The 18417-nt window shown below is 35.8% G+C and overlaps 1 protein-coding gene across 6 annotated transcripts in view; it reads left to right on the top strand.

The window, feature by feature from the left end:
• FERMT2 (FERM domain containing kindlin 2) overlaps nucleotides 1-18417 on the top strand; it is an 83515-nt gene that overhangs the window by 37301 nt on the left and 27797 nt on the right. For all 6 annotated transcript variants that reach the window (XM_027065726.2, XM_027065725.2, XM_027065723.2 and 3 more), the window contains exon 3: nucleotides 15590-15724. In XM_027065726.2, coding sequence (XP_026921527.1) covers nucleotides 15590-15724 — 135 coding nt within the window. The remainder of the gene's footprint in view (nucleotides 1-15589; nucleotides 15725-18417) is intronic.

Below are 18417 nucleotides of genomic sequence, written 5' to 3'. Positions count from 1 at the left end.
AGTTGGTTGAGCATCCGACTTTGGCTCAGGTCATGATCTCACGGTTCATGAGTTTAGGCCTCACATTGGGTTCCGTGCTGACAGCTCAGAGCCTGGAGCCTGCTTTGGTTTCTGTGTCTCCCTCTCTCTCTCTGCCCCTCTGCTGCATGCTCTCTGTCTCTCTGTCTCTGTCTCAACAATGAGTAAATATTTAAAAATTTTTTAAAAATACTTAAGAAAATAGTATCATGTTTTATATTTCAAATTCCACTTGTTCATTGCTGGTATATAGGAAGGCAGTTTACTTTTGTACCTTTACTATGTGTCCTACAACCTTGCTATAATTATTTGAGGAGTTTTTGTTGATGCATTCAGATTTTCTATAGGGATGATGATCATACCTGTGAATAAAGACAGTCTTCTCCGTCCCAGTCTGTATACCTTTTATTCGCTGTTCTTATTGTATTAGCTAGTACTTCAAGTAAGATATTGGAAGGAGGTGGTAAGAGAGATATCATTGCCTTGCTCTTGATCTTAGTGGGAAAACTTCCAACTTTATCACCATTAAGTGTGTCCTTAGCTAAAAGGTTTTTGTAGGTATTCTTTATCAGGTTGAGAAATGTGCCTCTATGCTCATTTACTGAGATTTTAATCATGAATGGGTATTAGACCTTGTCTTTTTTTTTTTTTTTTTTTTACATCTTTTGGTATAATCATGTGATTTTTTTTTTAAATTTAGTCTTTTGATGAGATGAATTATGTTGATTTTTGAATGTTGAACCACCCTTGTATGGTTGGCATAAATCCCACTGGGTCACAATGTATAATTCTTTTTATGCATTGTTGGAATCTACTTGCTAATATTTTGTTGAAGATTTTTGCATAGATATTAGCCTATTATAGTTTACTTATAATGCCTTTGGTTTTTGGTATTAGAGTAATGCTGGCCTCATAGAATGATTAATCGGTCTACATACATGAAACTAGAGTCCCACAAAGAATGGGAGTTGGGGAAAGGGACACAAATTATTTGAAGAACTGATGGTTTAAACCATAACCCACAGATCTAAGAAATGCAATGATCCTAGAACAGAATAAACCTAAAGAAAACTATGCCAGGATACATCAGAATTAAATTGCCGAAAACCAGAATAAGGATAAATTCCTCAAAGGCTGACAGAGAAAACATGCAGAAGAACAAATAAAAGAATAGTAACAGACTTCTCTGAAATTACATGAACCAGAAGACAATAGGAAGACATCTGAAAATTATTGCAGGAAAAAACCTAGGATTCTTTATCCAACTGCAAAATCTTTTTAAAATGAAGACAAAAATTGAGACTTCTGTAGACAAAAGGTGAAAGACATCACCAGCAGACCTGAACCATGAAAAGGTTATAGGAAGTTTTTCAGATAGAAGAAAAAGGATACCAAATGAAAAGTATTTTCATAAATTAGACTGTTTCTGCTTCTGTTAGTTTCTTTTTTTCCCCTTTAATAGCTAGTAAGGGGTTTGTATTTTCCTGCCTCTTTTATATTGAGTTAAAGTCAAAAAGGACTTACAGGGTTGGGGAGAGGGGGAATGGGTTAAATAGGTGATGGATATTAAGGAGGGCACTTGTGACAAGTACCAGGTATGTATGTAACTGATGAATCACTAAATTCTGTTCCTGAAACTAATACTACACTTTATGTTAACTAACACTAATTTTAAAACGTGAAAAAGAAAAAATGGCTTATAAAATCACTTTTCTGCCCTCTTTCTCCCCAGCTCCTATTCACATTAGTGCCACTTTCTACTCTTTTATTGTTTCTGACTTTTGGTTCCATAATTCTTTTTTTTATTTTTTAAATGTTTATTTATTTTTGAGAGACAGACAGAATGTGAGTGGGGGAAGGGCAGAGAGAGGGAGACACAGAATCTGAATCCAGCTGCAGGCTCTGAGCTGTCAGCACATAGCCAGCCCAGCGCGGGGCTCGAACTCACAGACCACAAGAGCATGACGTGAGCTGAAGTTGGATGCTTAACCTACTTAGCCACCCAGGTGCCCCTGATTCCATAATTCTAAATAATATACCATTATTTCTTGATTTTATCAGCTTTAGATATCTGTTCACTTCTTTTTGCTGAAATGTTTCTTTTCCCCCTTATCATAACTATTATAATTTTTGACTAAATAATTACTATTTACATTATTTCAACAAGGTATATTTTTTTACTTGGTGAACCAAAGTGTGTACTTTATCCTCTCATATGCCTTCTTGTTTATCATTTGCTTAGTTTTCAACCTGTATCAGTTGCTGATTCTTCTGTATTCTACATTCTCTATGATATCATCTACTCCTTCCTTCCTCCCTCCCCCACCCCCCCTTTTTTTCCCTAGACAAACTCTGAAGCAGCTCAGTACTCCTGCTCCAATCTGAAGTGGATGTTTTCTAGTCTCAAGTATGTAGTCATGGCTCCAGGACATCCCTTTACCATCGTCCAGGCACAATGTCTTCTCCTCTCTCATATTTAATCCTTGCATTTTCCCCAGTATTGATTTGTTCACTTATTTTGGTGGACTGTATCATCTGCACAGTAAGAAAAAAGTGAATGGGTTGTAAATTTTTGAGATGTTAACATTATTTTGTCCTTTGATAGAATTGTTGATTTGAAAATTATTTTTCCTCAAAATTGGGAAGTGTTATTAAGTTGTGTGTTGGCTTTCAGTGTTGCTAGTAATAGTCCTCATGGTGTTCTTAATTTTTATTTTCATCCTTTTGTAAACTGTTTTTCCCCTTCTGGAAACTAATTTCAGGATCTTTTCTTTTCTCTGCCATGTTGAAATTTCATGGTAATATGCCCTAATTCTTCTTTTTTATTTTCTCTGTTCTCTCCGTTACTAGTAATTGATTAGGCATTGTTGTTGGATTGATTCTTTTACCTGACTTAACATGTCTTCTATTGGATTTTTTATTGTGACTATCAAATTAAAATTTACAATGTTTTCTATTTTATCTGGATGTTGTTACTCAAGTATTCATGAATACACTTAAGATTTGTGGATTTTACGTAAGTTAAACCTCAAAAAGAAAAAAAGAATTAAAACAAAAAGGACTCCCTCTCCCACTGTTAATACCCAAGATCTTTCTTTTTTTTTTTTTTAAAGTTTTTGAGTATAGTTGACACAATGTTAATTTCAGGTATACAACATAGTGATTCAACACATTTATACATGATGCTATTGTATCCCCCGCTACTGTTCACATATTTTACCCATCCCTCCCAACCCCCTGCCCTCTGGCGACCATCAGTTTGTTCTCTGTATTTATTAGGTCTGATTCTGATTTTTGTTTATTGATTTGGTTTTTTTAGATTCCACATATGTGTGAAATCATATGGTATTTGTACTTTCTCAGACCTATTTCACTTAGCATAATGTTGTTGCAAATGGATGATCTCATCCTTTTTATGGCTGCATAATATTCTGTTTGTGTGTGTGTGTGTGTGTGTGTGTGTGTGTGTGTGTGTGTGTGTGTACACAGATATATAATGTGTAATATATATGCATACACACTCCACATCTTCCTTATCTGTTTATCAGTGGATGTAGGTTGCTTCCATATCTTGGCTATTGTAAGTAATGCTGCAGATAAACATAGGGGTGTATATATCTTCTCAAGTTAGTGTTTTCATTTTTCTTGGGTAAATACCCTGTAGTGGAATTATTGGATCATATGGTAGTTCTATTTTTTATTTTTTGAGGAAACTCCATACTGATTTCCACAGTGAGTATACTAATTTACATTCCCACCAACAGTGCATGAGGGTTCCTTGTTCTCCATATCCTTGCTAACACTTGTTGTTTGTCTTTTTGATTTTAGCCATTCTGACTAGGTGTTCCGTGATATCTCATTGTGGTTTTGATTTGCATTTCCCTGGAGATTAGTGACGGTGAGCATCTTTCCATGCATCTGTAGGCCATTTGTATGTCTTTGGAAAAGGTCTATTCGAATGGTTTTCTGCCCATTTTTTAATTGGATTGTTTTTTGGTGTTGAGTTATATGAGTTCTTTATATATTTTGGATGTTAACCCCTCATTGGATAAATCATTTGCAAATATCTTCTCCCTTCCGGTAGGTTGCCGTTTTGTTTTGTTGATGGTTTCTTTTGCTGTGGAAAGCTTTTTATTTTGGTGTAGTCTCATTTTTGCTTTTGTTTCTCTTGCTTCACGTTGCTATGGTCATTGTCAGAGAATGCCTGCATTGTCTTCTAGGATTTTTATGGTTTCAGATCTCACGTTTAGGTCTTTAATTCATTTTGAGTTTATTTTTGTGTTAGAAAGTAGTCCAGTTTTATTATTTTTACATGTAGCTATCCAGTTTTCCCAGCACCATTTATTGAAGAGGCTGCCCCCCCCCCCTTTGCTTCCTTTTTTCACAGATTAATTGACCATATGAGCATGGGTTTATTTCTGGGTTCTCTATTCCATTGATCAGTGCATCTGTTTTTATGCCAGTACCATAGTGTGTTGATTACTACACTACACTACACTACAAGATACACTACTACAAGTGTATCTTGAAATCTGGAATTGTGATACCTTCAGCTTTTTCTTTCTCAAGATTGTTTTGGCCATTTAGGGTCTTCTGTGGTTACATACAAATTTTAGTACTATTTGTTCTATTTTTGTGAAAATGATGTTGGCATTTTGACAGAGGTTACATTGACTCTTTAGATTGTTTTGGGTAGTATGGACATTTTAGCAATATTAATTCTTCCAGTCTGTGAGCATGGAGTATCTTCCCATTTGTTTGTGTCATCTTCAGTTTCTTTCATCAGTACTGTATAGTTTTCAGAGTATAGGTCTTTCACCTCTTTGGTTAAGTTTATTCCTAGGTATTTTATTCTTTTTGGTGCAATTATTAGGTAGAGTTGTTTTCTTAATTTCTCTTTCTGTTATTTCATTATTGAAATATATATAGAAACACTACTGATTTCTGGGTATTAATTTTGTATCCTACAGTTTTACTGATTACCTCTAGTAGTTATGTGTCAAAGTCATTATGATTTTCTGTGTATAGTATCATGCCATCTGCAAATAGTGACAGTTTAACCTCTTCTGTACCCAGTATGGATGCCTCTTATTTTTGATTGCTGTTTCTAGAACTTCTAGTACTCTGTTGAATAAAAGTGGTGAGAGTAGACATCCTTGTCTTGTTCCCGATCTTAGAGGAAAAGCTCTCAGTTTTTTGCCACTGAGTATAATATTAGTTATAGGTTTTTCATAGATGGCCTTTATTATGTTGAGGTATGTTCTCTCTACACTCACTTTGTTGAGAGTTGTATCATGAATGGATGTTGAATTTTGTCAAATGCTTTTTCCACAGCAGTTGAGATGATTATATGATTTTTATCCTTTGCTTTGTTGATGTGGTGTATCATGTTGATTGATTTGTGAATATTGAACCATCCTTGCATCCCCATAATAAATCCCACTTGATCATGGGGAATGATCCTTTTAATGTATTGTTGAAAGTAGTTTTTGTTGAAGAGTTTTGCATCTGTTCATCAGTGATAGTGGTCTGTAGTTTTCTTTTTTTTTGTGGTGTCTTTGTTTTTGGTATCTGTGTAATGTGGCTTCATAGAATATATTTGGAACCTTTCTCTCTTTCTATTTTTGGAATACTCTGAGTAGAATAGGTATTAACTCTTTTTTAAATATTTCATAGAATTCATTCACGAATCCATCTGGTCCTGACTTTTATTTTTTGGTAGGTTTTTGGTAGGTTTTATTTTTTGTTACAGGTAGTCTGTTCAGATTTTCTGTTTCTTCCTGATTCAGTTTTAGAAGATAGTATTTTCCTGGGAATTATCTATTTCTTCTAGGTTGTTTGTTGGCCTATAATTTTAGTATTCTCTCATAATTCTTTGCATTTCTACTGTATTGGTTGTTACCTCTCCTCTTTTATTTCTGCTTTTATTTGGGTCCTTTCTCTCTTTTTCTTGATGCGTCTGTCTAAGGGTTTATCAATTTTGTTTATCTTTTCAGAGAACCACCTCTTGGTTTCATTGATTTTTGCTTTGTTTTCTTTTGTTTTAGGCTCTATGTCATTTATATCTGCTGTCATTTTTATTTCCTTCCTTCTACTCACCTTGTGCTTTGTTCTTCTTTTTCTAGTTCCTTTATGTGTAAGATTAGATTGTTTGACTTTTTTTATTTCTTGAGGTATATATTAGTATATATTTCCCTCTTTGAACTGCTTTCACTGCATCTCCTAAGATCTTTCTTAATCTTTAGCTGTTCTTTATAACATCCTATTCATCTGTCATAGATGTCATTGTCTTACTAAGAACTGTATTTAAGAAGGTTTTGTTTTGTTCTTCTATTTTCTGCATTATCTCTGGTTTCACAAGTTGTTTTTCTTTTCATTAGGTCTTTTTCATGTTAGAAGCTCTGTGAGTTCATTCCATTGCTGCCATAACAAATTTTAATATAACCTTAGCAGCTTAAAACAACACAAATTAATTAGCTCATGGTTCCCATAGGTTAAGAGTGGGCACAGTGTGGCTCAGCTGGCTCTTCTAGTTAGTCTTATAAAGCTGAAAGTAAGGTGTTAGCAGGGCTGTGTTCCTTCCTGAAGTCTCTGAGAAAGAATTCTTCATGGTGGAATTTGGTTCCATGTGACTGTAGAGACCAGGGTTTCCCCTAGTTGTCTGTGAGAGGTCATTCTCAGCTTCTAGAGTCCTCCCAAATTCCTTGACAGGTGGCTTCCTTCCTCCATTTTCAGAGCCAGCAATAGCAAGTCTAGTCCTTACTCTTCACATCTGTCTGGCCCTCCCTTCTGGCTCCTCTTTCCTGTGCTTCACTCTACTGCCTTCCTCTTCTGTTTGGCTGACCTTGTATGATTACATTGGACCCACAGAAAGAATCCGGATAATCTCCCTTAAATCAGATGATTAGTAGTCTTCATTCCATTTGCAGTCTCTTCTCAGCAGTCTCTAGATTAGTGTATGATTGTGTGTAACCAGGGACAGAAATTTTAAGGAGTTATCTCTAGAATTGTAACCCTCCACAGACTCCTTTATCATATGTCTATCAATCATTGATTGTCCATTCATATACTTATTAATGGGGCACTACAAATACCAATAGGTTTAGCTTGTCACCCCTCTGTAGGATATTTAGCTACCGAGTAAGCTTTATCAAATGTCACTATCTAAAAGATTTTTCCCTAGGGCTGTTTAGATTCTCTTCTAAGAAATCCTAAAGGGCATGTATCTAGGAGGTAAGTTTAATCCATTATGGGACCGGATTCAGATTCATTTTTCATGTCTGTTTTCAGTGCTTGATGTTTGGTACTGTGAGTCAGCATATTTCGCATTGGTATCTCCTTTTGCAAACCCCTTAATTTTATTTTTCTCCACTTTGTTACATCATTGACTACTCTCCCAATCTGGCTTATGTCTCCCCAAGTTTTTCTGACTTTTTTATGTGCTGTTTTCTCCCATTCTTTTTGTCCTTATAAGTACATGTTTTATATGTATGTATGTATGTGTGTGTGTGTGTGTGTGTGTGTATATATATATATATTATATATATATATATATATATATATATTTTTTTTTTTTTTGTATGATTTTGGAGAGGAGTGAGAATTAATGCACCAGCTCAATACAGATGTGTAACAAGAAAGTCTCAAGACAAAATATCTCCTAGTCCTCCAGGTATATTTTAGTTAAGTATAAACTTTAATTAGTTAAGCTCTTCACCTGGCCCACTTTTACATGTGATTCAGATTTCAAAATTCACCAGTTTAGTCTTTCTTGATACAAGACACAGTAAGTAAATCAGTCCTAAATTCCTGTATGAATGAGATCATTAGTGTCTTATGTGGAGGGTGTAGGTTTACTTTGCTTTTTCATTATAATGAAATGAAAAAACCACCTTCACGTATAGCCAGTGGCTACCCTGTTTTAATGTTTTTTGAGATATAATTGACATATAACATTAGTTTCAGATATATAAAATAATGATATTTGAATACATTGTAAAATGATCACCTCAGTAAGTCTAGTTAACATCCATCACTAGAGTTTTTCTAAAACAAGCTGCTGGGAGCCCTGAGTCACTGAGAGTGTATGGGGTATGACCAAAGCGTGTATTATGAGTATTATTTTTAACTTCACAAGCAATTGTCCTGGACACATATGGTTATGATTTTCTTATATGCTTATGACCTTTTTATGTACTTATGACTGAGCAGAAAGCTAGTTATACTTAACAGGATTCATTCTTCTAATAACATTAATAGCTGGTTTGTGAACTGGACAGGAAATGACCTAGGAACAAAAATCTCAAAGGATGACTCATGTAGTATAGTGATTCTCAAGCAGAAGGGACATGCCAGAAACATTTGGGATGCCTTTTCAAATTAAACATGGCTTGCCTTCCCCTCTTCCACTAAACCTGACTATGGTGAATTGTGACAGAGGCATGTCCTATCTCTCAGGTGTGACTCATTGTATGTTCTTCTAGACTTTTCTAGATTTTTCACCCTGTACCAGCACATGATTTACTTTGAGGGAACCAATGGGTGGAGAGATAGGTTACCATCACCACCCTGCCCCCACTTGATACTGAAGTAGTGTAGTCAACTGATTATTTAGAAGCTTGGGATTGTCTAATGCCTTTGTTTTCTCCCACCATGGCAGTGATGGCATTTAGAGCTGAGGGTATACTGAGAACTGAAAATGCAACTCATAAGTGATTTGGTCCCTTAGCATGTTAAATCTTGTTTCTTTTAAAAGTACTCTAGAAAATGGTGATTCAGTTCTATTAATAAGATAACTATGGCTCAAAAGATACACTTGAAATATCTTAAGAATTTCTGAATCTACATAATCATAGCAATTAGTGCTAATCCATTAAACTTCAAAAACAGCATTGGAAGATAAGTTGATAAACTTTATACCTTGAATATATAAGAATGAAGAGAATCTGATTTTTAACTGGGTAACTTTAGCTAAACAATATGCTGCAATATTTCTAACTTTAAAAAGAAATCAGCTATGCCTGGAAGCTTCTAAGAAAGTGACAGAGTTTGGGGCACCTGGGTGGTTCAGTTAGTTAAGCATCCGACTCTTGGATTTTGGCTCAGGTCATGTTCTCACGGCTCCTGAGTTTGAGCCCCACCTCTGGCCCTAGTTGACAACATGGAGCCTGCTTGGGATTTTCTCCCTCTCTCTGTTTCTCCCCTGCTTGTACTCACTCTCTCCCTCTCTAGATAAAGAGAGAATTTAAGGAACAAGCATTTATTTTTAACATGGTTTCTGCTGCTTAGTACTTAAAATGTACTTCCCCCAAATTTAGTAATAATTAAAGAACAGTTGTGTTCACCTATTCTCTTGTAACATGTCTGTTCAGGACAGTTTTTCTGGTAATTCTGTTTTTGTATTTCAGAAAAACATTCCCCAGAAAATAGCCTGTTAATACAGAATAAAACAAAAACATGACTTGAACCAGAGTGTTCCTAAGAGTAAAATTCAAATAACCAACAGAGTAACCAAAAAACCATATAGTTACTAAAAGATTTTTTTGGACTTATTTTTTAAACATGGAATACGGTATATATAAAATACATCTTTCAAAAAAAGAAAGTCCAGTGTGGTTTGCAGTTTACATACAGATTAACTTTGATTTGAAGACTCCTAATAGAAACATGAGCAAAGGAAATATAAATGGCTAAAAACTCTTGATGTTCAACATGACTAGTAAATAAATAAATGTCAATTAAAACAAGGAAATACACTGTTTTTCCAGTTTGCATATAAACTGGAATGCCCAGTTTAAAATAACTCATATGCCCATCTTGTTCCACTTTTGCCTTAAAATTATTATAACCTTTGATCTGGTAATTCCACTCTAGTGAATTCTTGAAGTAATAAAATGTGGAAAAATATGTACACAGATATTTGTAAAGTCATTATTTATCATGGGTTCAGTATTAGAAGAATCATTAAATTATACTGCATTTACACAGTGGAATTTTATACATCTATTAAAATAATCACTTATATACATAGTCATACTCCATTTTTCAAGAATAGGTTTTAAGTAACTCAACCACTTTTATAATTTTCAAATTTCTACCATAGTTGTATATTTTTTAATAGAGAAAATTAGAGAAAAACATTAATACCTAATAGGAAGTACTTGTTATGTGCCAGGCCCCGTATCAATCATTTAATTTTCACAACCACCTCCTGAGGTACTGTTATTTCACAGGTGAGAAAACGCAGACGCTGGCAGGCTGAGTAGCTTGTCCACAGTCACAGTTAATAAGTAGTAGAACTGAGATCAGGATTCGGTTAGCTGGGCTGTGCGCTTGTGCCTCAGATTATGTCTCACCAGCTCTACACCTGTCTGCTCCGTTCCTAGTTTCGGGTCCCCTACAAACAAAAAGCTTCCTGACTTTGTAATACTGGATTGAATCTAATGGATATTGTGAGCTCCTGAAGGTACAAACTGCCACGTATAAAACTCTGATCCAGTAACTTAGCAGTCTGTAACATCACAGGTTATGCGGTCCTTTTGTATTTCGTCGTCTGTTCTACTCAGACCCTGACATACAGTGAGCATAGTGCTGCCAGATACATAGACCGGTCCTCCTCCTTTCTGCTCCATTTTTCATTTTCGTTTGTTCTTGGCTCTCCTCTTTACACTCTTTATTTTTTAATCTAATTTTGGTATAATTGGTGTACAATAAACTGTACCCACTTAAAGTATACAATTTGAGGATACGATAGGATAGAGAATATTGGCATTAGCTCTCAAACTTTAGTCAGACAACCATTTATTTGCTCCGTCACTAGAGATTTGTTGTCATTTTTTGCAATTTTATGTATGGAATTATGTAGGATATATGCTTTTCTAGTTGGCTTCTTCCACTTAGTGTAATGATTTTGAGATACATTCATGTTATTGTAGGTGTCAGTTTTCCCTTTTTACTCACGAGTTGTGCTCTAAAGTGTGAGTAGTATTCCACTGATCTGAAAATACCACATTTTGTTTATCAATTTGGGTTATTTCCAGTTTTGGCTTTTATGAGTAAAGCTGTTGTTACATATGTGCTTTTAATTTCTTCAGTTAGTACCTCGAAGTGGAATGGTTGGGTTGTGTGTTTAACTTTATAAGAAACTGCCAAACAGTTTTCAGAAATGTTTCCCATTCCCTCCAGCTGAGTATGAGAGTTTCAGTTCCTTCCCCACATCTTCACCGACACTGGGTATTATCAATCTTATTAATGTTGGCTACTCTGTGGGCACATAATGTCTCACAGTTTTAACTTGCATTTCACTGACCGATAATGTTGAGTATTTCTGTGCTTCTTGACAATTATATATTCTTTGGTGAAGTGCTCATCCGAATCTTTAGCCCATTAGTCTGCTTATTATTGAGCTGTATAAATTTTAAATACAAGTCCTTTGTCAAATATATGTAATATGTTTTGTGAATATTTTCTCTCAATATACAGCTTGCCTTTTTTTAACAGTATTCTTCAAAGAGCAGATTTTTTTAATGTTTTTATTTTATTTTTGAGAGAGAGACAGAGTATGATCAGGGGAGGAACAGAGAGAGAGGGAGACAGAATCTGAAGCAGGCCCCAGGCTCTGAGCTATCAGTGCAGAGCCTGAGGCGCGAACTCACAGACTGCAAGATCATGACCTGAGCCGAAGTCGGATGCTCAAACGACTGAGCCACCCAGGCACTCCTATTTGTTTTTTAATAAAGGACAATTTCTTGTGGAATGTGTGTGTTCTATGTAAGAAATCTTTGTCTACTTTTTTTCTTTTTAATTTTTTTTTTCAACGTTTATTTATTTATTTTTGGGACAGAGAGAGACAGAGCATGAACGGGGGAGGGGCAGAGAGAGAGGGAGACACAGAATCGGGAAACAGGCTCCAAGCTCCGAGCCGTCAGCCCAGAGCCTGACGCGGGGCTCGAACTCACGGACCGCGAGATCGTGACCTGGCTGAAGTCGGACGCTTAACCGACTGCGCCACCCAGGCGCCCCTGTCTACTTTTTTAAAGTCTATGATCCATTTAATGTATGAATCTCTCATTCAGCACTGTTTATTGAAAAAAGATTTTCCTTTCCTCTTGAATTGCCATGGCACCTTTGTCCAAGATAATTGACTACTTATATGTGGGTCTGCTTCTGGTTCCTCTTCATGTATACATGTTATCATGTAGCTAATAATTGCACTGTCTTAACTGCAGTAGCTATATGATATTGGGTAGTGTAAGTTCTCCAACTTTAGTCTTTTAAAAATTGCTTGGACTATCCTAGGATTGTTTTCATATCCATACGAATTTTACAATCAAGATCAAGTTGTAATTTTGACAAAGATTCCATTGAATCTTTAGCTCAATTTAGGTAAAACTGACTTCTTAACAATTCTTGCAACAATTTATGGACAGGGTATGTAACATAATATTCTATATCTATTTATATGGGCTCTTAATTCTTTTTGATACTGTCATTTAGCCATTTTTTCCTCTTACCAGATTCTTCACATGAAAATGAGTAAGATAAACACAGAAATTTATAGCCATTTGATACAAGGCAGAAAAGTTTGAATCGATTAAAACTTTCAGATTTGGTAATGATACGAAAGTACTTAAATTTACTTCATGTGTCATGTGTAACTTACAACATACAGAATGAATGATGGCTACCATGTAATAGAAAGGTTTTTTTTTTTTATTGAGGTATAGTTGACATAAAATATTGTATTTGTATCAAGTATGCAACATACTGAATCAACACATGTATACACTGCAAAATGATCACCACAGGGCACTTACTATCGGTCACCATACAAAATTAATATAATATTATGGACTATATTCCCCATGCTGCACATTACATCCCCATGACTTACTTATTTTATAACTAGAAGTTTGTACTTCTTGTTCCTCCTTCACCCATTGCACCCCCCTAACTCCCCTCTCTGCTGGCAAACACCAGTTTGTTTTCTGTATCACTGCATCTTGGTTTTGTTTTGTTTTGTTTTTTACATTCCACATACAAGTAAAATTGTGGTATTTGTCTTTCTCTGACTTAATTGCACTTAGCATAATATCCTCTAGGTCCATCCATGTTGTTGCAAATGGCAAGATTTCATTCTTTTTTTGTGGTTGAGTAATATTCCAGAGTGTGTGTGTGTGTGTGTGTGTGTGTTTATACACACACCACATCTTCTTTATCCATTTATCTATCAGTGGACATTTAGCTTGCTTCCATATCTTGGCTATGGTAAATAATGCTGCAGTGAACAGCTACCTTTTTGAATTAGTGTTTTCGTTATCCTTGGATAGATACCCAGTAGTGGAACTGCCAGATCATGTCATAGTTCTAAGTTTTTAAGGGACCTCTGTATTGTTTTCCATAGTGGCTGCACCAGTTTGCATTCCTAAACAGTGCATAAGGTTTCCCTTTTCTCCCTATTCTCTCCAACACGTATTATTTCTTGTCTTTTTGATAATAACCATTCTGACAGGTGTACGGTGATATCTCATTGTGATTTATAGTTCCATTTCCCTGATGATTAGTGGTGTTGAGCATCTTTTCATGTGCCTTTTGGCCATCTGTGTATCTTTGGGAAGATGTCTGTTCAGATCCTCTAATTGGATTTTTTTTTTTGTTATTGAGTTGTATGAGTTGTTTATTTATTTTGGATATTAACCCCTAATTGGATATATGATGTACAAATATCTTCTCCTATTCAGTAGTTGCCTTCTGGTTCTATTGGTTTCCTTTGCTGTGCAGAAGCTTTTTAGTTTGATGCAGTCTCATTTGTTTATTTGTCCTTCTGTTTTTCTTGCCTTTGGTGTCAGGTCCAAAAAAATATTTCTAAGACTGATGTCAAAGAGCTTATTACCATATGTTTTCTTCTAGGAATTTTATGGTTTTAGTTCTTACATTCAAGTCTTCAAGCACTTTTAAGTTAATTTTCATATATGGTCCAGTTTCATTCTTTTCAGTATACCTGACCAGTTTTCCCAGCATCATTTATTGAGGAGACTATTCTTTCCCATTGTATATTATTAGTTCCTTTGTCATAAATTAATTGACCGTATGTGTGTGTGTGTGTGTGTGTGTGTGTGTGTGTGTGTGTGTGTGTAGTTCTGGGCTCTTTATTTTGTTCCATTGATTTATATGTCTGTTTTTGTGCTAACACTATACTTTTTTGATTACTACAGCTTTGTGGTACAGTTTTTGAGACCACATGTGCATGAGTGGGGGAGGGGCCGGGGAGAGAGAGAAAGAAAGAGGGAGGGAGGGAGAATCCCAAGCAGGCTCCATGCTCAGTGTGGAGCCCAGCGTCAGGCTCCCATCTCACAACCATGAAGTCATGACCTGATCTGAAATCAAGCGTTGGATGCTTAACCAATTGAGCCATCCAGGTACCCCTGTAGTATAGTTTAAAATCGAGCAGCATGCACCTGCAGGTTTGTTTTTCTTTCTATAGATTGTTTTGGCTGTTCAGGGTCTTCTTTGGTTCCATACAAATTTTGGAATTATTTGTTCTAGTTCTGTGAAAAGTATCGTTAGACTTTCTATAGGGATTGCATTAAACCTGCAGATTGCTTTGAGTAATATAGCCATTTTAATAACACCTATTCTTCCGATCCACAAACACAATATCTTTCCATTTGTTTGTGTCTTTATTTTTTTCATCAACTCCTCGTTTTCAGTGTACAGGTCTTTCACTTTCTTGGTATAGTTTATTCCATAGTATTTTACTTAAATGGGATTGGTTTTCTTGATGTCTCTTTCTCAGTTTGTTATTTATGTATAAAAACACAATTGGCTTTTATACCCTGAAACTTCACTCAGTTTTATTAGCTCCAACAGTTTTTTTTTTTATTATTATTAATGTTTGTTTATTTTTGAAGAAGAGAGAGAGTGTGAGCAGGGGAGGGGCAGAGAGAGAGGGAAACACAGAATCCAAAGCAGGCTCCAGGCTCTGAGCTGTCAGCACAGAGCCCAACGCGGGGCTCGAACTCACAAACCATGAGATCATGACCTGAGCTGAAGTTGGATGCTTAACTGACAGAGCCACCCAGGCACCCCAGTTCCAACAGCTTTTTGATGGAGTAGTTAAGGCTTTCTATATATACTAACATGTCATCTGCAAATAGTGACAATTTTACTTCTTTCCAATTGGTATGTTTTTATTTCTTTTTCTTGCCTAATTGCTATGGCTAGGATATAAATTTTAACTTTTTATGGTTTTAAAATGTTTAACAAATAAATATGTAAATAAGAGTTCTAATATTTTCTTTCTGTACTCTAGCAGATTGTTTTCTCTCCAATTCAAGGTTACTATTTTATTACATAGCTATGAATTGAATGCTTTGGTAGATTATTTTTAGAAGTGCCATACTTCAGTGTTTTGCGTGGCAGTAATGTCTGGCCCAACACAAACACATATGTACACAGAAGGAAATTATGAATTCTTACATTGGAATGGATTAATAGATGAATTTATCAGATATAAAGTGTTTAAATTTTACGCTATGCTAGTAAAATAATCTTTTTTCTTATTTTTTAACAGATATCAGACACCCTGAAGAACTTTCTCTCTTGAAAAAACCCAGAGATCCAACAAAGAAAAAAAAGAAAAAGCTAGATGACCAGTCTGAAGATGAGGCACTTGAATTAGAGGGGCCTCTTATCACTCCTGGATCAGGTGAGACTTTGACTGAGCAAAGGCTCAGTGTGAGAACCATAGATGTGTCTGTATACTTATGTCTTTCTGACAAATGGATTACAAAGGTCAGAAGAGTAGTCAAGTTTAAAAAACTCACCTCCAGCATTTTTTTCTCTCAATCATGAAACCACCACCAGGGAGGGTCTGTCATGTGTAGATCATGTCAGGTGTTAGTAGTTGCATCAATAAAAAGGAAGGCTGGTTCTCTGCTCAGGAATAGTCAAAAAGGGGCAGTGCTTGGGGCGCCTGGGTGGCGCAGTCGGTTAAGCGTCCGACTTCAGCCAGGTCACGATCTCGCGGTCTGTGAGTTCGAGCCCTGCGTCAGGCTCTGGGCTGATGGCTCAGAGCCTGGAGCCTGTTTCCGATTCTGTGTCTCCCTCTCTCTCTGCCTCTCCCCCGTTCATGCTCTGTCTCTCTCTGTCCCAAAAATAAATAAATGTTGAAAAAAAAAAGGGGGGGGGGGCGTGCCTTAAGTGGGCTCAGTTCTTTGCACTGCAGAAACCAGCAGTTTTGTAGTATTTAGCTTCTTTTTTCCTGTATTCTTTGAAAACCACGATTACTCAGTTAAGATATTACTTTTGCCAGGTTACTTAAAACTTCTGTGCTTTGCATATGCTGATCCCTTTGCCTTTCCACCTTTTTCCTTTATTAAGGCTTTGCTCCTTTAAGAAGCTTTCTCAAATTTCCTTCCATTACCTCCCCAACCTGAGTTAGGCATCCTTCTATCTTAAGTCACTGGACTTTTCTGTGTTTGGTATTATATTGCATATTTTTACCTAATAATTGTGAGTTCCTTGCATGATGGAACTGTCTCTCACGTGTTTGTTACCAGAACCTAACTCAATTATGTGGCATCTGGCAGGAGCATAGGCAGTGTGTTTTGGGTAGCTAGATGACCAATTAAATTACATGGTTCTTCAGTTCTGGGCATATGCAGAGACTGGACATTATAGTTACCATAATGAACTGAATTAGTTAAATCACTTTATTCTTGGTTTTTAAAAATTCTGGGGTGATAACAATAATGAAAACAAACGATTTAGTGCTTAGTGTATGCCCATTTTATACATTATGCTCATGGAAATTTACTTTAGCATATTTTATTTGAGGAAACTCACTTAATTCTCACTACAGCTCATTGCAGATTATATTATTACTCATTTTAAGGTTGAAGAAATGGCACAATAAGGTTAGGAATGTCTAAGGTCATGTAACTTGTAACTTTTATGTCTTTATACATGTACTGATTGGCACTTAGGAGATACCAAAAAATAAGACCGTTCTTATAAGTTTATAGGCTAATTGAAAAACATGGTTACTGTACTTTAGGAGGTAATATATAAATGTTGTAGCAAATAGTGTTACAGGAATTCGGAAGGCAAAACAATTCCAAATAGGGTATATTTAGTTATAGGTTGGGAAACTGAGTTTGTGACTTCAGCTTTTAAAAAGTTCCACTGACTAGGATTTTGATGGTAAGAAACAGCAATCCAAGCAGAATGATATTGACAAGGAACATTTTGGCAAAAGAATAGTACATGATGTGAATAATCCAGCTGAGCCAATTCATGGGGAAAGACCTGCAAGGAACTTCAGGATCACACTGGAGGGTATTTAATGTCAGGCTGAGGAATTTAGACAGTGTATTATAGAGTCATGTTACAAAATAAATAATTTTAGAATATCAAACTTATATCCAGTCATATGTGGAGGAGGGAATGAAGGGAATAGAGTTGTGACTAGTGGCAAGAAGCCTACAAATTGAGGAGGTAGTGTGTCTTTCATTAGAGTAAGGTTAATTCTAAAATTTGATTTATGCATGGTGATTTATATTGCTGAAGGCATCTGATGGTAGACATCATCCCTGCTTTCAGTTTATAGTGAATGTAAGTGGGACTAGGTAATGTGGGTTCATTTTTGTTTTTTGCTTTGTTTTGTTTGAGGTGTTACATACAGTAAACTGGAGAGATTTTAAATTACAGATGAATATTTACAGATGTATACTCCATCTAGTTTGTATGCTTTTTTGATTTGTCAGCACCTTAGTTGATTATTGGACCAAATACTGGAAAATATGGTCACTTGCATACTGTGTCTGTAATAAATAGCAACAGGTCGATGTATCTCAATACATGACATCTTCAGGATGTCAGACGCTATGCTTCACAAGAATTTCTCTACGGCAGGTGTGGTAAGGATTAGATAGACTCTTCAGGCTCGGTTTAATACTGCATACTTTTTGAATTATGAGCATCTCAGTGTGAGCATGGTCAATAATTCTATATATACTCGATAAATGATAACTGTTATTTAATACGTGCTTTATCTTTCATTTGATCCTCAAAAATCCCTGTGATTTTGGTGGTATTATCCTCATTTTACTTAAAAGGAAAGAACCCGACAAGAGTTACATGATTTGCCCAAGCTTATAATAAGGGGCAGAGCTAGAATTCAAATCCAGACTTGCTGGCTCCCGACATTCATGTTTCTAAGCGTTACATAATATCATCTCTCCACTTACAATATTTGAAATAAATATTGTGAATAGTAATAGGAATGTTTGGTAAAATATTAACACGTAAATTATACTTCAACAAGGCTAAGTTTTTTTAAAAATAATGTTCCAAGATTTAAGTATCATGAGTGAATTGATTCTCAGACTTTAGTCAAAT

The sequence above is a fragment of the Acinonyx jubatus genome, chromosome B3 (assembly GCF_027475565.1).
Source record: "Acinonyx jubatus isolate Ajub_Pintada_27869175 chromosome B3, VMU_Ajub_asm_v1.0, whole genome shotgun sequence".
NCBI lineage: Eukaryota > Metazoa > Chordata > Mammalia > Carnivora > Felidae > Acinonyx > Acinonyx jubatus.
Note: the sequence above shows the minus strand (reverse complement) of the source record. Positions and strands in the feature narration are given on the sequence as shown.